Genomic DNA, 22,158 nt, shown 5'->3' on the forward strand with positions numbered 1-22,158 from the left:
CCTAGAAAGACTGAAGGAAGAAGGTAAGGATGCTGAGTCGGAAGCATATTTATGTCAAAGTGAGATCAAGGGCCCAACAGAGAGAGTGGAAATGAGAACTGGAAGAGAACGAAACAAAACTTAAGGAATCTACAGAGGAAATTGTAGGGGTCAGAAAGTTTGAAAGAATAAGGGAAGAATGGGTAACAAAGAGTGCCGGAGAAGATGGAAGAAAGAAGGAAATGGAAGATGGTAGGAACAGAAAAAGAAAAGAATGTACAGAAAGCTGTATAATGAATTAAGGAGACAAACAGAAGGCAAGGAAGACATGGGTGAAAGAGAGATTAAAGAAATAGAGAAAGTAGAAAAGGAAGGAAAATATGAAATGATACACAGGTTACCTGCTGACCTACTCTATGATGCAATGAGAGGAAAAGTATGAGAATAGAGAGAAGTGATGATACAATGTTTCATAAACTGGAAGAAATGTTGGGAAGGCAGGAAGAATATATGAAGTGCCTATATGAGGGTGATCAAAAACCGAACGATATTGAAATAGAAGAGGAGAGAAGAGTTATAGAAGTGGACAAAAGATGTTGCATCTTGGAAGAAGAAGTAGAAAGGGCTTAGAAGCATAAAGCAAGTGGAACTGATGGATTACCAGCAGAATTGTTTAAGAGCCTTGGGAGTAATGGTGTGAAAGAGTTAACTTATCTGTGTAATAAGGTATATGCAAAAGGTGAATGGGCAGATGACTTTCTCTTGGCAGTAATGATACTGATTGAGAAGAAAAGTAATGCCAAGAAACATGAGAAATTTTCAACTTTAGGTTTGATTTCTCATGCCACAAAAGTTGTACTAAGAGTTATGAATAGAAGACTTCACAGAAGACTGGGAAAAAGTATTGCTGAGGAACAATATGGATGTAGAAGAGGGAAAGGTACAAGAGATGCAATTGGACTGCTGAGAATTGTAGGTGAGAGATACACTGAAAGAGGAAGAGGAGTTTATACTGTTGTCACTGACTTGGAGGAAACCTTTGATAGAGTGCAGCGGAGTAAATTAATGGACATTCCAAGGAAGGATGGTGTCAACTGGGTGATATAAGGCTGATTATGAACCTATACCTACAACAGTAAATACAAGTACAAATTGTGAATGAGATGCCAGAGGAAAGAACAGTTTGAACAGGAGTGAGGCAAGGCCACTGTCTTTCCCAAATACTGTTCAACATGTGTTTGAAACATATTATTCAGAAATGTTTGAAATGAAAAAGAGGAATGCAGGTTGGTGGTAAGAGGACATAATGTATTCATTTGGCAGATATGGTGTAATTGGCAGAGAGCAAAAGAACTATGATTGGAATGTTAAAAGGATAAAATGTGTGAGGAATTCAGAATGTGAATTAATAAGAAAAAGACAAGATGTATGGTGATACGAGCAAGACATGTATGAACAGCTATAAAGGCAGGACAGAAGATATAGAACAAGTTAGTGCTTTCAAATATCTGGGAAGCATAATTATGGATGGCATGTGAAATAATAAGGAGGCTTCTATTATATGGATGCATGGACCTGAGGAAGACACTGACAAAGTGCTGTGTATGGAGTGTGGCATTATACGGAAGCGAGACATGGGCCCAAGGAAAGAGGAAGAAAGAACAGAAGCATTTGAGATGTGGATTTGGAAAAGGATGGAAGGGATAAAACGGGTTAACAAAATGAGAAACTAGGAGGTGCTGAGATGAGTGGGAAAATGGGTTGACAAAGTGAGAAATGAGGAGGTGTTGAGAAGAGTTGGGGAAGAGAGAGAAATTGTAAAGGTAATCAGGAAGAGGAAACACAATTCGCTTGGACATTGGATGAGAAGAGATTGTTTACTGATTGATGCTATGGAAGGAACAGAGAATGGAAGAAGACGAAGGAGACACACAAGATACCAAGTGGTGGTATAAAGATAGGAAACAAATATGAGAAAATGAGGAGGGTAGCAAATGTAATGTATTGCGAATACATAGAAAGAAGGATCCTTTATTGTATGATTATATGATAGCGGAACAAACACTGGTAGCAGTTACTTCTGTAAAATATCTGGGAGTATGCGTGCGGAACGATTTGAAGTGGAATGATCATATAAAATTAATTGTTGGTAAGGCGGGTACCAGGTTGAGATTCATTGGGAGAGTGCTTAGAAAATGTAGTCCATCAACAAAGGAGGTGGCTTACAAAACACTCGTTCGACCTATACTTGAGTATTGCTCATCAGTGTGGGATCCGTACCAGATCGGTCTGACGGAGGAGATAGAGAAGATCCAAAGAAGAGCGGCGTGTTTCGTCACAGGGTTATTTGGTAACCGTGATAGCGTTACGGAGATGTTTAATAAACTCAAGTGGCAGACTCTGCAAGAGAGGCGCTCTGCATCGCGGTGTAGCTTGCTCGCCAGGTTTCGAGAGGGTGCGTTTCTGGATGAGGTATCGAATATATTGCTTCCCCCTACTTATACCTCCCGAGGAGATCACGAATGTAAAATTAGAGAGATTAGAGTGCGCACGGAGGCTTTCAGACAGTCGTTCTTCCCGCGAACCATACGCGACTGGAACAGGAAAGGGAGGTAATGACAGTGGCACGTAAAGTGCCCTCCGCCACACACCGTTGGGTGGCTTGCGGAGTATCAATGTAGATGTAGATGCAGACAGGTCTGCAAGGAGAGCTACATGTGAAGATCTGCCCTAGGGCAGAATACTGATGGTGATGAGGATGACATCACTAACTAGATGATCAAAGATTTTTATAGCTGAATACTTCACTCCTTTTGTGTGACACTAAGCATGGATGATGATTAGTGCAAATTAATCTTCTAGTATTATGTTTATGAATGTTCAAACTATGATTATTGAAACCAAATTTCATGAGTAATAACTGTACTGTGAGGCTGTTGCCAGTATGCCATGCTGTTTAAAATCTGATTGCAAGATGTTCTGGACTGGACACCACATTGTGTACTTATTACACACTTATATGCAACAAACACTTTATTTCCAAGTGATGAGTTACCACTGAGTCTCTTTAGTTCAATTTCGTAATATAAACACCTAAGAATTTAGACTATTCTGTTTCATTTGTTAATTTAATATTACGAATAATTTTTAATGGTGTGCAGAGCTAGTGGCTGTACTGAATTGTATGTATGTATGTATTATTATTATTATTATTATTATTATTATTACTATTATCATTATTATTATTATGTGCATATGGACCCTGTCGGATCACACATTACATTTATGATTCGCCTTTCTAATAGCCCATATAGCTTTCATGCTTTCGCTATGTGCTTTCTTCCTTTATTCTGACCCTTGGTCCCTGGTTTTAGGGACTTCAGTCTTTGGCTTTACTACCAATCTGTTTATCTTCTGATGGTAAAGTTTCCTGTCTAATATGTCCATTGTTCCTATCTGTGACTTTTCCAAGTCATATTTGACTTCTTCTATCCATTAAATGTTCTTCAGTTTTGCAGTGTATGTCAAAATCTTGTGAGTTAGCCTTGGAAGATGGGAGTCTATGAAAGTTTCCCTAGAATTTCAACCTTCGTTTCCAGATGTCTCTGGCATGTTTGGACAGTTCTTCTGTTGCTCTGTGCGATTTGAGTCTATACCCCTGTTCTGTTTTATCTGGTCCCAGCATTTTCCTCACAATCTTTCTTTCCTCCTTCAAGATGTTCTCCAAATTGCCTTTTCTATTAAGTACCAAGGTTTTGCTCACGTACAGCACTTCAGGTTTCATCATTGTGTTATAATGTTTGGTCTTTGTGTGAATGGTCATACATTTCTTGTTGTATATTTCACACTTTCTCACATATGCTCATTTGAGCTTTTGTAACCGAGCTTTCTGTGCTTGCTTTTCCAACCCTGTTGGTTCTATGATCTCACCGAGATATTTGAAGTGTGGACTCATTTGATCTACCTGTATTTTGGGTTCAGTTCCTGATGTCGAATTTAATGCAAATGAACTTGGTCTTCTTGAATGAAATTTGTAGTCCAGTTTTCTCAGCGCATTCCTTGAGGACTTCAGTCTGTCTGTTCACTGTATTTTTGCAGGCCGCTAGTATCACTAGGTCATCTGCGAAGGTTAAACAACTGACCTTGATGTCACCATTCTTTCGTCCAAGTTGAATGGGTTTCCAGTGGTCCTGGGTTTTCAGTTCTTTCTCCCATTCTTGGATGACTTTATCCAGAACAAGGTTGAAGAGCAGTGGTGATGACCCAATTTTTTTAAAATTTAAACCCAGTGGTAATACATTTGCACAGAAGCAGTTATTAATTTTCAAGAAAATATTATTTATATTTTCAAGTGTTGAAGTTACTCCATTACACTTGACTGTAGTTATCAGCACAGAGAACTATTTCCGCTTCTTGAATAAGTGATGGAAGATCATTTATGTACAACAAGAGCAACGGAGTACCCAATATGAATCTTTGAGAATGGAAGATGATGGAAGATCATTTATATATAACAAGAGAAGCAGTGGACCCGATATCAATTCTTGTAGTGATTATTCATCATTTCAAAGATTCTGCTGCACTGTGTATGCTCCCTGAGTTTCTTAATGCAACACAACATCCTTTAGTTAGGATGAAACCTGGTTACCAGCAAGATCTTTGATACCATAGTATTTGAGCTTCTGTAGGAGAATAATGTGATTTACAGAATGAAATGCATTTGAAAGATCACTGAAAATACCAGTTGGCAGTATTTTGTCAGTTAAGTTCCCTATAATCTTATTTGTGAATTTAAAAATAATATTTTTTATGGAGAGACCATTTTTGTAACCCATATTGAGACTGACGAGGTAACTTATTTTGATAGAGGTGTATTATGGTTGTTACTTACATAATGTTATCCACTACCTTCAACAAGGAGGGAAATAGTGAGACTGATTAGTAATTGTTGATATGTGACTTACAACACTTCTCATGAAGGAGTCTGACAATGGCATATTTCAGTCCATCTGCAAATAGCTGTTGTGATAGTGATATATTACATAGGTGAATTTTAATACTTTACTTGAGATATTATAAACTTAATGAGGGTTTTGGCTTTTTAGGAAGTTCATTGCATTTTTCCCCACAGCATGGAGCTATTGTGACTTGGCTGTATGCATGTACGTGACATTGACATTCCTTCATAGTAAGTACCCAGTTACAGTGGTCCTTAAGCATTCTTAAAACAAAGTGTTTTCTTCAGTAGTTCAACATGTCTTTTCCCCATCTTAGACAATCATCTACCCTTATCCTTTGAATTTTATGTAAAGTATTTGCTCAGTGCTATAGCCCCCAGTTCTAGCATTATTTTGCTTCTAGCTTCTTATGCCTCAAAAACTGATGCTACAGATTCTGAATATCCAATCCAGCCTAATCCACAGTGCTTTGTGCCTTGTAAAATCTGTTGTCTTCACATTGTCCGAGGGCAAACACCAACAGATGCCTCAATCTAGTGAGTAATGTAAAGACATTTTGGTAAACATGAAACTCTCTCTTTTTTGTACTTTTTATTTAGAGTGAAAAACAGGACTATGTTCTCAACGTAAATGTCTAGTTTAGCAATATTATGAAGAGAATAGATTTCTTCTCACCAGGCAGTGGAGATGTTGAGTCACAGACAGGCACAGCAAAAAGACTACTAAACAACTAAGCTTACAGGTGGAAGGCCTTGTTCTGAAATAGACAACATACACACACACATTCATGCAAATGCAACTCACACACAGTTGGTCACTGTCTCCCGTTGCTGGGGCCCCAGCAACCAGAGACCATGACCAACTGTGTGTGAGCTGCATTTGCATGAAAGTGTGTGTGTGTATGTTGTCTATTTCAGAAGAAGGCCTCCTGGCTGAAAGCTTATGTGCTTAGTAGTCTTTTTGTTGTGCCCGTCTGTGACTCAACATCTCCACTATATGGTGAGTACCAATGTAGCTTTTTCATAATATTTCTGTTATATGATTTTACTTAACATATAGTGTTGATTTTCTGTTTCAGGGAAGCAAGAAGAAATTACTACCAAATCCTAAGCATCGGAAGAAAATGACAAGCTTTTATAACTGTGTATCTACTCTTATGTCACTTCAGTTACAGTCGCTATTTTTAAGTTCAGTTAATGACTACACTGAGCTTATTTGTGATGTCAAGGTAAGTGGAAACAAAGAGATGTACAGTGAAACCCCTATTTTATGTTTTTGTGTGCTCCAGACTTAAAATACGCAAAACTGAAGAAAATGCAGAATCGAGGAAAATGTTAAAAACCTCCCAAAATATGAGCAATAACACACTTCGTTGGCATATCTGGTTAAAATCGCAGTCCTCTCCAATACATTGTATGAATCCGTATAAGTTAAGGAAATTAAGTATACAGTAACATGTTCATACAATAATTTGTGGTAATGAATTTCATCAGTGTGTAACAGCAAGCAAAAACTCATAAAAAATTGAAATTGGTGTCTGGTACAAGGTAATTAAGCTATTTTCTGACATGCTATTACCATAAATTATACCCCAAAACACATGATTCTGATAGATCTTTCATTTGTGTTCATGCAAACAAAAACAATAATTGATGAACATGGTGAATTAAAAGGAAAAATCACAGCAGCAAAGTGGTTAAATCATAAGCATAAATGCAGAAATCTGCTCAATGATAAAGTTTGTCACCATTGCTGTTACTGTTTAATGCTTTTCTTATGAGCCACACTTTAGATGCTCACTATGATCAAAGTGGTATTTTAGGCTTGATGAAAAAAACAGAGATGTGAAAAAATGAGTTTACTTCCCCAGTTGACATTAAAAGCTTATTAGAAGTTGGCTCAGTGAATTTATGTATGCTGTGTAAAATGTAAATTTGAAAGAAAGTTCAGGCTTTACAGTTTTGCTTTATGCTATCACTGTTGCCAATCTTTATGATCCGCAGCAAGTGGTACAAAGTATATATGTGAGTAGTCTATGTAGTCGTTGCAGCTGTATCATGCCAGATTTCAACACAAAAGTCTTTAAAATGTGCTGTCACAAAACTCTTGCTCTGTTTCCATGTGACATCTCTGACATAGCACATCTTGTACATCTACATCTACATTTATACTCCGCAAGCCACCCAATGGTGTGTGGCGGAGGGCACTTTACGTGCCACTGTCATTACCTTCCTTTCCTGTTCCAGTCGCGTATGGTTCGCGGGAAGAATGACTGTCTGAAAGCCTCCGTGCGCGCTCTAATCTCTCTACATGGGAAGTATATTTTCAGCACTTCACAAAATGCTTTCACCCCTATCTGCACTCTTCATACATCTAGCAGGCAAGCTCATTTTATGTGTGTTAGTGTGGTGTGGTGGCTATATGTCAATAAGAGCTCACTAGCCAGAAATGGCTGATGTTGCCTTTATTATGATTGAGCATTTTCTTTGAGATTCAGTGTTTCAATTTAAAAGGTTGATGATTGATTTTGCTGCTGAATACAATACATCGGAAATACATGCAAAAAAATGAGAGTGAGTGATAAGTGCCACAAGAAAAGGCTAGGGCTAGTCCCATTCATCATGCATTGGCTGTCTTGTTTTTCCGTTGGTGCTGCAATTTAGCTGTAGCAGTATCATAATTGCGTGGTGAAGCTAAACATTGCAAGTTGCATTAGCAGTGCCAATTGTGGGTTACATCGGCATTTCCTGTCTCATGTCTCCCCTCTCTGCAATGACCTAACCTCAACTCCGCCACCACCTGTGGAGAGAACTGTCTGTCTTTTGTGCCACTGATAACTTGTTCAGTCACATCAAATGTCAATAGGAAGAAAATGGCACAAAGTCAAGTGAGCTGTCGAGTAAGAACTTAGAACTGAGATAAATCTTACTAGGAAGAAACATAAAATCAGGGAATTTTTAGCACTGATCTATTGGTTTTTCACAAGGTCTATGAATGTAAGGTGTAGAATCACAAAAAAATATAAAATCAGAGAATTTAAAATCAAAGTTCCACTGTATATGTATAAGTACACAAAACATATTATATATGTGAGACAAATGGAAGACTTCATGGAATTCTTCTGTAGAGAAAAGTAACTATTATAAAATAAACAACATCTGCTAGTAATATTCAAAGAGATAGAAAAACTGTTACTTTAACAGCCTATAGCTCAATAGAAATTGATAATTGACTTCAGAATACCAGTGTCTTTCAGAAAGTAGATATGATCCCCATAATAAATTGTTTGTGTGACTGTGTTGTTCAGATGGCAGCAATAAAGCATAATCATCAACAAGCATGGAACCAGGGTTTGGTGCAAGGGTTAGGGGTGGGGTTACAGTTAATTACAGTCTCATCCCACTCTTTCCTTCCTGCCTCCCTCTCTTCCCCGACCAAGTATAACATCCCAGTAGCCCCAATTTTCACATATCAGAGATACCTACTATTTAAATAATATCAATAAATAATATAAAAATGTTTGAGTATCATAATAATAAATTGTTTTGTAACAGTAAAACATATGAAATTTTCCAGTATAATAATGGTTTGTTACATTAGTGCTTAATACATTGCTCTAGCATAACATTCAGGAAATTCCAATTCAGAGATTGAAAAACATAAGGTTAACATGTAAAAGCAAAATCACAGTTTAATTAAACAAATATAAAATAAACTTACATTATATGAGCTGAATCACCATTATCACCATTTAATTAAACAGTAATAAAATTAACTTTCATTATATCACTCTGTTGCTGAGTAAAAGTGTTACCACACAGTAATGATCCATTCAAAGCATTAAACAGTGGAAATGTATCAGATCCCAGCCAATGGCTTATTTGGTTACTGATTTCACAAGCTGCGACATTGTCACGAAAAAACACAGTGACCCGTGTATGTAATAAGTTTCCTTTAATTTCCGTCTATGGTCTCAATTTTGTTCTGTTTGACAGATTACCGGTTTCTGTCTTTAATGACCATCATCAGATCTGTCTCATAAAATCAAAGTCCTAATGCACTGCAGCCATAGTAGCATAGTCAACTATTAAATGCGGAATCAGCACGAGCATCATCAAATACATACAAGTCACATCACATGCACAAGTCATGTTGTCAGTCAACAACATGACTTGTGCATGTGATGCGATTTGCTACTTACTTGGATGTACGACAGCACAATTTAGCACTGTTTTAGCTGAACCAATAATGAAGGAATAGATACTGTCTGGCAATTGTAAAACAGCAGTGGAATGGTACAATACAATGTTATTTGTGGTTGACTCACGCAATACACAGGTGTGTCTGCTCGAGGGTACTTCAATATCACTTTAAGGAAATCTGTAATTTTGCATTAAAAATGAAGCATTCAGTCCAGTCTTTAGTTTTACATAAATCTGAAATTATCAAACAGTCCTCTTTTCTTTTTATGTTTTACACCTGCTCAGTCTTGATCACTGTACTGTATCACTTCCAGGTGTAGCGGCATAGTCTGAATTCCTTAAATTATTGCAGAGTCATTCATCTTCCATCATGGTCACTATGTGAGAATGGTAATATATTATACAATGGCTTTTCAATAAGTCTTTATTTCACTCTGAATTTTTGAAACTGTACATTGTTTATCCAAGTTGAACCCTTTCACATTTCTTCTGTTACATTGATGCAGTTATCTCAGATTAGCTTCTAACACGGTCACCATGTGAAAGGTGGCAAAATTTCTGGGTATATCATTGTCCATTAATCATAAAATCTTACCTTCTATTATTGTCTTCAAAATAATGTCCAACAGTTTTCAATAACATTGAACTTCCGTGACTGAGTGCAGGCACATGATATGAACAAATACTAAGCTTGAACCTGACCAACTGCATTTACATAAATTTGTTCTTTTGTTTTTCTTAACAACATTGTTGTCTTTAGTCTTCATTGATGAGTGTCATGATGATGTAGTACTCTAGAGATTCCTGCGCTTACTCCATAGAGCACTGATAGCTGCAGGCGGCACGTGCTGACGAACCCCTATCTGCTACACACTGCCCAAGGAACTGCCAAACGTGTAGTAAAGTAAAAAACAAATATTTGGATATATACAAAATATCATCTACACACATAACACCTTTTGGAACTTCTTTGGCCCTATTCCATTTTTATTAGAACTATAACAAAACTAATTGTACAGACATTTGCTCATTTATAGATGGTGAATGCACAGAAAATTTTGCAGTTCTAATGTTTATAATTAAATTTAGGAATATAATTCCCCTGAATTCTGTACTTTCACACACTAACACTGAGAAATACAACAGCTGCGGTCCAAATTACTTGTGTTGCAAACTAGAGGTGATCATATTGTATACCCATTGGCAGCCTTAACAATCATTCATTGTGATGTATGCAGAATAAAACTCATTTGAGAATATGACGTGGTGACACTCTTGTTTCTGGTGCTGTCACTGGGTGCCCCATTGTCGGTATGCCATTCTCTGCTGCCATGTGCAAACATGTGATTCCTGAAGAGGGGCAGCAGCCTTTTCAGTAGTTGCAGGGGCAACAGTCAGGATAATTGACTGATCTGGCCTTGCAACACTAACCAAACCAGCCTTGATATGCTGGAACTGCAAACAGCTGAAAGCAAGGGGAAACTGCAGCCGTAATTTTTCCCGAGGGCATGCAGCTTTACTGTATGGTTAAATGATGATGGCATCCTCTTGGGTAAAATATTCCGGAGGTAAAATAGTCACCCATTCTGATCTCCGGGCAGGGACTACTCAGGAGGAAGTCATTATCAGGAGAAAGAAAACTAGTGTTCTACAGATTGGAGTGTGGAATATCAGATCCCTTGATCGGGGAGGTAGGTTAGAAAGTTTAAAAAGGGAAATGGATAGGTTGAAGTTAGATATAGTGGGAATTATTGAAGTTCGGTGGCAGGAGGAACAAGACTTTTGGTCAGGTGAAAACAGGGTTATAGATACAAAATCAAATAGGGGTAATGCAGAAGTAGGTTTAATAATGAATAGGAAAATAGGAGTGCGGGTAAGCTACTACAAACAGCATAGTGAACGCATTATTGTGGCCAAGATAGATACGAAGCCCAAGCCTACTACAGTAGTACAAGTTTATATGCCAACTAGCTCTGCAGATGATGAAGAAAATGTATGATGAGATAAAAGAAATTATTCAGGTAGTGAAAGGAGATGAAAATTTAATAATCATGGGTGACTGGAATTTGAGAGTAGGAAAAGGGAGGGAAGGAAACATAGTGGGTGAATATGGATTGGGGGAGAGAAATGAAAGAGGAAGCCGTCTGGTAGAATTTTGCACAGAGCATAACTTAATCATAGCTAACACTTGGTTCAAGAATCATAAAAGAAGGTTGTATACATAGAAGAATCCTGGAGATACTAGAAGGTATCAGATAGATTATATAATGGTAAGACAGAGATTTAGGAACCAGGTTTTAAATTGTAAGACATTTCCAGGGGCAGATGTGGACTCTGACCACAATCTATTGGTTATGAACTGTAGATTAAAACTGAAGAAACTGCAAAAAGGTGGGAATTTAAGGAGATGGGACCTGGATAAACTGACTAAACCAGAGGTTGTACAGAGTTTCAGGGAGATCATAAGGGAACAATTGACAGGAATGTGGGAAAGAAATACAGTAGAAGAAGAATGGGTGGCTCTGAGGGGTGAAGTAGTGAAGGCAGCAGAGGCTCAAGTAGGTAAACAGATGAGGGCTAGTAGAAATCCTTGGGTAACAGAAGAAATATTGAATTTAATTGATGAAATGAGAAAATATAAAAACGCAGTAAATGAAGCAGGCAAAAAGGAATACAAACTTCTCAGATGTGAGATCAACAGGAAGTGCAAAATGGCTAAGCAAGGATGGCTAGAGGACAAATGTAAGGATGTAGAGGCTTATCTCACTAGGGGTAAGATAGATACTGCCTACAGGAAAATAAAAGAGACATTTGGAGAGAAGAGAGCCACTTGTATGAATATCAAGAGCCAGATGGAAACCCAGTTCTAAGCAAAGAATGGAAAGCAGAAAGGTGGAAGGAGTATATAGAGGGTCTATACAAGGGTGATGTACTTGAGGACAATATTATGGAAATGGAAGAGGATGTAGATGACGATGAAATGTGAGATACGATATTGCGTGAAGAGTTTGACAGAGCACTGAAAGACCTAAGTCGAAACAAGGCCCCAGGAGTAGACAACATTCCATTGGAACTACTGACGGCCTTGGGAGAGCCAGTCCTGACGAAACTCTACCATCTGGTGAGCAAGATGTATGAGACAGGCGAAATACCCTCAGACTTCAAGAAGAATATAATAATTCCAATCCCAAAGAAAGCAGGTGTTGACAGATGTGAAAATTACCGAACTGCAAAATACTAACACGAATTCTTTACAGACGAATGGAAAACCTGGTAGAAGCCGACCTCGGCAAAGATCAGTTTGGATTGTGCAGAAATGTTGGAACACCCGAGGCAATACTGACACTATGCCTTATCTTAGAAAATAGATTAAGGAAAGGCAAACCTACATTTCTAGCATTTGTAGACTTAGAGAATGCTTTTGACAATGTTGACTGGAATACTCTCTTTCAAATTCTAAAGGTGGCAGGGGTAAAATACAGGGAGCGAACCAGATAGCAGTTATAAGAGTCGAGGGGCATGAAAGGGAAGCAGTGGTTGGGAAGGGAGTGAGACAGGGTTGTAGCCTGTTCCCGATGTTATTCAATCTGTATATTGAGCAAGCAGTAAAGGAAACAAAAGAAAAATTCGGAGTAGGTATTAAAGTCCATGGAGAAGAAATATAAACGTTGAGGTTCGCTGATGACATTGTAATTCTGTCAGAGACAGCAAAGGACTTGGAAGAGCAGTTGAATGGAATGGACAGTGTCTTGAAAGGAGAATATAAGAGGAACATAAACAGAAGCAAAACGAGGATAATGGAATGTAGTCAAATTAAGTCGAGTGATGCTGAGGGAATTAGATTAGGAAATGAGACACTTAAAGTAGTAAAGGAGTTTTGCTGTTTGGGGAGCAAAATAACTGATGATGGCCGAAGTAGAGAGGATATAAAATGTAGACTGGCAATGGCAAGGAAAGCGTTTCTGAAGAAGAGAAATTTGTTAACATCGAGTATAGATTTAAGTGTCAGGAAGTCATTTCTGAAAGCATTTGTATGGAGTGTCGCCATGTATGGAAGTGAAACATGGATGATAAATAGTTTGGACAAGTATAGAATAGAAGCTTTCGAAATGTGGTGCTACAGAAGAATGCTGAAGATTAGATGGGTAGATCACATAACTAATGAGGAGGTATTGAATAGAATTGGGGAAAAGAGGAGTTTGTGGCACAGACAAGAAGAAGGGACCGGTTAGTAGGACATGTTCTGAGGCATCAAGAGATCACAAATTTAGCATTGGAGGGCAGCGTGGAGGGTAAAAATCGTAGAGGGAGACCAAGAGATGAATACACTAAGCAGATTCAGAAGGATGTAGGTTGCAGTAAGTACTGGGAGATGAAAAAGCTTGCACAGGATAGAGTAGCATGGAGAGCTGCATCAGGTCTGAAGACAACAACAACATGTGCAGGGAAGGCACAACCTTCGGCACAATACTGACAGTTCATGTCTCTTCAGATGTCATTACACAATCTGTATTGGTACTTTCTTGCTGTCCAATCCTGCATAACTGAGTGAACAGAATGTCTATCCTCGTGATTTTGCATGGTACTGAGTATAGTTCTCCTAAACCTGTTGACACTGTATTCACAAAACACTCACGAGATCCCAACCAGTGCATGCATAGATACCATGGAATGACAAAATGCAATCTCAATAGGCCACGATCCTGCCCCTGTCAAATTCTCTTTCATCCTGGCAGATGTTTCTCCTCCTTCCTCCTTCCTCCTTGTATGAGGCACAACATTATCTCAAAAACAAACAACATTAAAACCCAGTATTGGAATGAGAAATATTTTATTGTATACAGAATGTAGATGGCATCACTGCAACTTACTTTTTGTGATTGTGCTGAAATGCTGATCATTTGCATATCCAACATATGTACATACACTTCATGCCAATTTAACATTTATTGGATGTCATCTTGTTGGTGTTGTGATTCTTAATGGCTAATAGTGTAGTGTATATGGTGGTATAGTTAGTCCATTTATAAGGAATGAGGTGATGGATTTGTAGTTGGCAGCTCATTGGGAGAGAATGTACTCAGTGACATGGGGAATGTTATTGCATAGGGAGATAGCGTCAACAGTAACAAACCATGTTACAGGTCTTAATGAGACAGAAATTGCTGTGTCATCCAAACAAGACATAGCTACAGCAAAAGCAGCACAGGAGCAAAGATGCGAGCTGGTGCCAGTGCCATAGAGACTCGCCACTTGCACGAGTTCCACCACTGCCACAGGTAATGCCGAGGATGAAGATACCGACTTTGCCTCAGCCAACTGCCAGCCGAGTACAATCTACCAATGACTGGACAACAATGGACAGCAGCCTACTTGGAAGATAGAAGAGCAGCTCTGGGCCACTTGTTTATAGATTACTGTCCAGGACTGAGTGGGACAGGGAATGTCCTGTAGTGGACTCTTAGAAGTGAACAGACTGTTGTTGTAAATTGCGTTTTCTATGTATTGTGAAGTTTCACTTTTATTATTTGTACTTAGCCTCTTAGGGCCTTTTTTGAGTTATATTACATGCAGTGTTGCCGACTTCATTATATGACAAGTCACAAAGATAAGTAAACCTTTTTAACAAATTTATGTGACTTTGTTACTAATCTGTTAGAGTGTCTGTCCCCGGTTGCTGAGTGGTCAGCGCAACAGGAAGTCAATCCTAAGGGCCCGGGTACGATTCCCAGCCGAATCGGAGATTTTTCTCCATTCAGGGACTGAGTGTTGTGTTGTCATCATCATCATCATAATTTCATTCCCATTGACACACAAGTCGCTGAAGTGGTGTCAAATTGAAAGACTTACATCCTGCGAATGGTCTACCCGATGGGAGGCCCTAGTCACACGACATTTATTTATTTATCTGTTGGAGTGTTGTAGAACCTTCGTTCTCCTGTTCTGTTACCAGACCCTGGGGCATAGCTGTGTAAAAGTGGTAGGGATAAATTGTCTTAGTGGTGTACTGCACCAGAAGCTATTTCGCGAACTTAAAAAGTCAGCCTACTGCAACAACAGAAACTCGGCCTCCACAGCAGTAGCAATGAGGCCTTACAAAACTGACAACGAGAGTTTGAAAAAGGAATAGTTGAGAGGTGATGAAGAAAGTGAGTTTGTCCCCTTTATACAGGAAGTTAGAGTAAGGACAAAGGGTTTGTAACCATGATCCAAGCTTTTTCCATGTGTGGCTAGTAACTAGCCACTGTAGGATGTCAAGGGTGGTTAAATTTATGAAGATTAGGAAGTGTGTAAGAGTTGGTTGGTTGGTGTTTCTTTTGTGTGTGTGTGTGTGTGTGTGTGTGTGTGTGTGTGTGTGTGTGTGTGTGTGTGTTTGGGGGGGGGGGGAGATTGATTCAAGGAGGTGATTCTTGGATGAAGCTAGGAGTTTGAGTAAGTATTGCAGATAGTGCTGGACTTTAGGGATGGAACCAATGTGACTGGACTTGAAGATATAACAGTCAGACATTTGGTGAATACTTTCTGTCATTTATTTACTATCATTCATCACAAAAGTAATTGAGTCTTCATCTGCAGGGAGGATGACAAAATCAGAGTCTGCTTTAAGATTGTGGATTACTGCTCTGTCCTTTGTGGAGAAGTTTATGCTATTGAAAAGTGGTCTAGGAAAGGAAGGTAGCAGGTTGGGAATTCCTGGAAGGTAACCAGGGGGTGGTTGGGTGGTAGTGTGTGGAGGGTCACAGCTGGAGAAGGGGTATGTATGAACTGGTAGAGGAAATGTTGAATGTTCATTTTTAAACAGTATTGGTAAAAAGATGTTAAGTGCCAAGATTTGCATGGTGGCTGTAATGAGACAAACTGACACTAATATGTGAATTATTAGTATCTGTGATTTTATTTTGATTTCTTGATGTGAAATTTGTACAAAATGATGCCACATGCTGTTGGTGCTGATGGTAGCCATCTGTGCCGAAACTGTGTGGCAGCAAATACTATACTGTGAGCATGCCATTCAAGAGAGTTGTGACAAAAAATAATATGACAATGGCTGCAAAAGTCACCACAGAACTGGATGTTGCACTTGCAAATTCTGTCAGTACCAAGAGAACACGAGGGGAGCTCCATAAGGAGGGAATTGCAGGATGAGCTGGAATTTAGAAACCACTCGTCAGTATTGCAAACGCCCATAATGCGTAAATATGGTTCTGAAGACATAAAACCTGTGCTATGGAGTAATGAAAGAATTTCATTTGGATGGATGAGTCTTGTTGCTCATTGTTTCCAACTTCTGGTCGAGTGTACACCCCCAAAAGTGAAATATGACTGCAGTTTGGTGATGATTTGGGCAGCCATGTTTTGGTATTCCAGGAGCCCCATGGGTATTCTGCAAGGTCACATTACTGCCAAGGATTATGAGACAGTTTTGGCTGGTCAAGTCCATCCCATGGTGCAGTGTTTGTTCCCCAATGGTGAGGCTGTGTTCCAAAATGACACAGTCCCTCTTCACACAGCTTATGTCACGCAGGACTGTTTATGTGTGCACAAGGATGAATTGTCGCATATCCCTGGCCACCACAGTTACCAGATCTCAATGTTATTGAGCCTTTGTGGTCTATTTTGGAGAGAAGGATGTCTGATCGCTATACACTGCCATCAGTGTTACCTGAAATTACCGCTATTTTCCAGTAAGAATGATCTAATATTCCCTTGAAAACCATACAGGACTTGTAATTATCCATTCCAAGATGAATGGAAGCTGTTTCAAATGCCACTGGTTTACCTACACTGGATTAGGCATGGTAATCTGTTATGTTCTTGGTGTATGGAATAGAGAATTGAGACTAGGTAAGTTCCAATTGAATTTTGATTAGATGTGGTTGGCATACCCTCAACCATATTTGTTAAGAGTGGTTTCTGTCCTTTCTAGTGGGAACAATTTGTAGAATTGCCTTGAGTGCTCATGATACACTCAAGAGCAAATTTGTTGTTATAGGTGGGACTAGTGTGAAGCACCAGGGAGTTTTAATTGTTGCCAAACTATATTCGCCGTTAAACTAAATTTGTACTTTGTATGGTTATGAGAGACCATTAAAAGGAATGGCATACGGGATTAGTAGGAACTTACCAATAAGCTGAATTGAGTTTCCTTATTAATTGTGACAACAGTTGGAAGAATAATTAGCTAGAAGCTAACCCCTGAAGTGGTGGAGATTTGCTTTAACTGCTTAATTGATAGGGATCAAATGATGGTGACATTAGTAATTTTTTTTGTAGATGAGGGCAGGATAAGATTATGATACGCTGGAGCTAGATTTCAGCATGTGTAACAAATTGAAGTGACAATAAAACCAATTACTTTGTAGTATTAAAATAAATTCATGACCTGTTTGTACAGCAGCTATTTGCTCTATATAAAAACCCATTACAATTATTCAAAGAAAAATAAAATTATGTTTTTAAAAGAAAAGCACGTGCTTGGGTAGCTCAGTTGGTAGAGCACTTGCCTGCGAAAGGCAAAGTTCCCGAGTTCGAGTCTCGGTCCGGCACACAGTTTTAATCTGCCAGGAAGTTTCATATCAGCTCACACATCGCTGCAGAGTGAAAATCTCATTCTTAAAGAATAATCTTACTTTAGTAAAAATTGAATGCATCAGAATCTTAACCTCGAGCATTTTTCATAACACAAGCAGGCACACGATGTACTTTATACAAATGTAAAGAACAGCTGTCTTTATGTTATCAAGGTAAGCTTGTATGAGCAAAATTACCCTTTAATCTCAGTTTAATATAACAAAAATAGACTACATTATATTAAAAGCACTGTTTGATTAAACAGTTTTAAACTTTTATTGTATGGCTCTGTTTACATGGACAAGTCCTACGCACTGTAATACCCCACTTGCAGCATTAACCAATGCAGTTGCATCAGATCAGAGCCAGTTGCTTATCTGATTAGTAATGATCTCATAGACAACTGACCCATTGTGGGACTGATCTGCTAGCTCATAATCTTGGTCATTTCCCTGCACGGAACATAAATTTTTTCACCCAACTCGCTGTTTATTTTATATTAATGCTGCTCATTTGGATATATGGCAACACTGTTTGTCACTGTGTTATCTGAAACAATAATCAAGGAATAGGTATGGGCTCACAAATGTGAAACAACAATGAAATGGTGCAAAACAATTTTATTTATGGTTTGTGCACTTTATACATAGGTGCACCCACTCGAGGATTATATAAGAAGTTATCCAATAAAGGTAGAAAGATACACTGGCTAAAAGAAAAAAATATTGAGTCAGAACCCCCACCAGCATGACGAAATCAGGGTGCAAGACTGAAGTTGAGACCTTTGGTAGGGGCAAAAAAGGATGTGCTCCTGCTTAACTTTCTAATATTCAGAATTTCAGTTCTCAAGAGCAAAGTAGACACAGTAACAATACTGTATGTATCATTGTAGCAGCCATTATTGTGTGTAGTAAAGTGCTTTGTGTGCTGTTGAGATTGATAGTGGGGACAACAAAAAGACTAGTGTCTCATAGTTTTGTCTCTAAAAGCAACATCTAACAGAAATGTGTGACAAGAAGTATATAAACATTATCAGAGACAAGGATTCAGTAACTGAAATGAAATGTTGCAAAGTGATATTGAAGCTCTAAAAATAAAGTGTGCGGCTTTAGAACACAAAAGCAAAATCCTCGGGAGCAGCAATAATTTAAAAGTGAATGAAAACAAATGTACTGTAACTGTTAAATCACATGAACGCAAGAAATGTGCAGCAGCTGAAAAAATAGAAAACGACAATTCAGGTGAAATTAATGTATGAATAGCAGACGAGCACCAATGTTCCATAAATATTCAAAACCCAAACAAAAAAAAACTTGTGTCTGACAATGTTGAAGACAGTTCTGCAGAGTTAAAAATCACAAAACAAACACAAAATCTCCAAAGAACAATTCTTCAGCCATGCAAAAACAAATACATCATGGATTCAAATTAAAAATATTCAGAGACAGCCATGCATGCAATGTTTCAAATTTTGTATCAAACTCTGCTAAGGAGAATGTGAGAGTGTCAGCTGTTGTTAAGCCTGGAGTGAAATTCATAAATGTAACCAGCAATATATAAAAAGAATGTGCCAGTTCCACTGAAAGTGACTGTGTTGTTCTCATAGCGGGATCAAACGATGTTTACTCCAACGAGGCTAGTGTATTTTTAAGAAATCTGATTGTTATCTTGCAGTTGCTATCGACTACAAATGTGATAGTAGTGAATTTACCTCTGAGATTTGATATGGCGGTCTGTTCTTGTGTACATAGTGAAATTCGATGAACAAATAAAAAATTACAACATTTCTGCTCCATGTTTAAAAACGTAAGACTTATAGATGTCAACAGCTATGAAGCCACTAGTTTCACAACACATGGTCAACATTTAAATCTATCTGATAAAAAGAGACTTGCGCCAGACATAAACAAAGCTATTGATGTAATAATTTGTGAAAAGAGCTGTGAAAACAGATGGACTATCATCCTAAATCCCAACACGCAGGGAAACTAATGGAAAGGGGCAACTCCAACCGGATTTGACCCAGTATAAAGAATCCAGAGCAGGAGGAAATTCAAAGAGACAAACTAAAAGTACCATTAAGGCTCATGCACTTAAATGTACAATATCTTAGAAATAAGCTCAATGATTTGCAGACTTTTGTAAATGATCATTCACCTCATGTAGTTGTGTTAACTGAGCATGGACTGGAATCTGGGGAAATTATTTACTTTAAACTAGATGGCTATTTCCTAGGAAATAGCTACTGTAGAAAGCATCATAAAGGTGGAGGTGTATCAGTATTCGTTAGAGAGCAGCTCAAGAAAATAAATTAAACCTTCTAGATCTGTATAATGATGAAGGCTTGACTGAAGTGACAGGTATTGAACTCCGTATCAAAGGTTGTGGAAAGGGCATGGTGAAACAGAAAATTATTGGAATTTATCGTTCACCATAATCAGAGGTAGGGCGTTTCGTAGATATTTTTAGTAGAATAGTGGGACACAGTTACCCAAATGAGGTAACAATACTTGGTGACTTGAATATAGAGGCAACATCTTGCAATAACCCTAACAGCAGGCTAATCGATACCCTTAACTCCTATAATCTTATGAATGCAGTAAATTCAGATACAAGAGTAACTCAGTCTACTTGTAGAAGAATAGACTACATAATATGAAGTAAAGAGGTAAAAGATAGTATTAGATAGTGGAATGTGACTTCACTACTCAGACCACAAATGTCAATTTGTAGACAATGAACACACCAGCACCCAAGAAAGGACTCAGGTCGTAGAACACAAAAGAATGCTCAAAGAGAAAAACATTAATGCTTTTAAATGTAAACTAGCATCTGAGGAATGGCAACTGATATTAAAACGTATCTATTCTTAAATGTAGGCCTAACTCTTCTATCTATACGATGTACTATTCTGAGGTGATTGTAATATGTATTATTTTTGTAACAACATGCTGTAAATTCAAATACCTATACCATGAAACTAGTGTATGTTGCATTATGAAGTACCGTACCATATATTGCCAAGTGCATCACCCATAAGTGGCTTCTTACATGTGAATTGCAAATTCCTACTGTTTGTACAAAAATTGTATAAAAATGCTATGGCATTTGCAAAAGTCACCAGTTGGTGACTATACGCAAAAAAAGACAATAAATAAATAAATCTGCTGATTCACTTGACTTTTTCTTGTTGTTTCCATATGACAGATTTGCACACAGCACCTCTGATTGGAGTCCGGGCAGTGATCACATATAACAGCAAAACTTGCAGCATCTGAAGAAAATAGCTGAGTCAGTAATCAAAATATTGTGAATAAAGAGGAAACAGAAACTTAACAGAACAACCAGAAGCCCACCATTAACTTTGAGGTTTGCTGGTGACATTGTAATTGTCAAAGTATGGGGAGGACCAGCTGAATGGAATGGATAGTGCCTTGAAAAGACATTATCAGTTGTACATTAATAAACATACAGCAAGGCTAATGGAATATAGCTGATTTAAATCAGATGATGCTGAAGGAAGTAGATTATGAAATGAGGCACTGAAAGAAGTAGGTGGATTTTGCTGTTTCAGCAACACGATAACTACTGATGACCAAAGTGGAGATGATATAAATTGCACACTAGTTACAGTAAGAAAAGCATTTACAAACTGAAGGAATTTGTTAACGTATAATGTAGATTTAAATATTAGCAAGTCTTTCCTTGAAAGTATGTTTGCAGTTTAGCCTTGTATGGAAGTGAAATGTGGTTGATATGGAGTTAGGGAAAGAAGAGAATGGAAACTCTTAAAGTGTAGTGCTACAGAATAATGCTGAGAATTAGAGAGGTAGATCTAGTAAATAATGGGGAGGTACTGAATTGAATTGGAGAAAATAGAAATTTGTGGTGCAATGTGTCTAGAACAAGGGATCGAAGGATAGGATACATCCTGAGGCATGAAGCACTCATGTGCTTGTTTTGTGCGTGTACGTGTTTGGGGGGGGGGGGGGGGGGGGGTGTTGAAATTGTAGTAGGTTGCTGTAGTAATTCAGAGATCAGAAGTTTGCACAGGTTAGAGTAGCATGGAAAGCTGTATGAAAACACTCTTCAGACAGAAGACCACCCAATAACCACCTTAGTGAGATCATTTGTTTATTGTTTTCTAAGAATGTTTGGAATTACATGTCCAAGCGTTTGTATGACATAATGTTTGGCTTTATTAAATACTTTTCCATTAGTAACCATGTCAAACACTTCACTAAATCTGAACAAGTACCAAACATAAATAATTTTAATTTTCCTATCTATGGTTGCAGTTTTATCTGAAATTTTCTTCTTGGTATATGGAGTACATAATTTCTACTAGCTCAAATAAGTAATTAAAAAAATAAATAAATAACAATATTTTGCAGCTAATTTAATCAGGACGAGGCCCTCATAGCCAAGAGTAGTGCTTATTTACAATG

At 38.1% G+C, this 22,158-nt stretch overlaps 1 protein-coding gene across 1 annotated transcript in view; it reads left to right on the forward strand.

Annotated features, from left to right (window-relative positions):
* LOC124596265 (dynein axonemal heavy chain 7) overlaps positions 1-22,158 on the forward strand; it is a 1,038,560-nt gene that overhangs the window by 143,055 nt on the left and 873,347 nt on the right. The window contains 1 exon segment of the mRNA XM_047135340.1: positions 6,016-6,165. Coding sequence (XP_046991296.1) covers positions 6,016-6,165 — 150 coding nt within the window.

Source organism: Schistocerca americana, chromosome 2 (assembly GCF_021461395.2).
Source record: "Schistocerca americana isolate TAMUIC-IGC-003095 chromosome 2, iqSchAmer2.1, whole genome shotgun sequence".
Taxonomy (NCBI): Eukaryota; Metazoa; Arthropoda; class Insecta; order Orthoptera; family Acrididae; genus Schistocerca; species Schistocerca americana.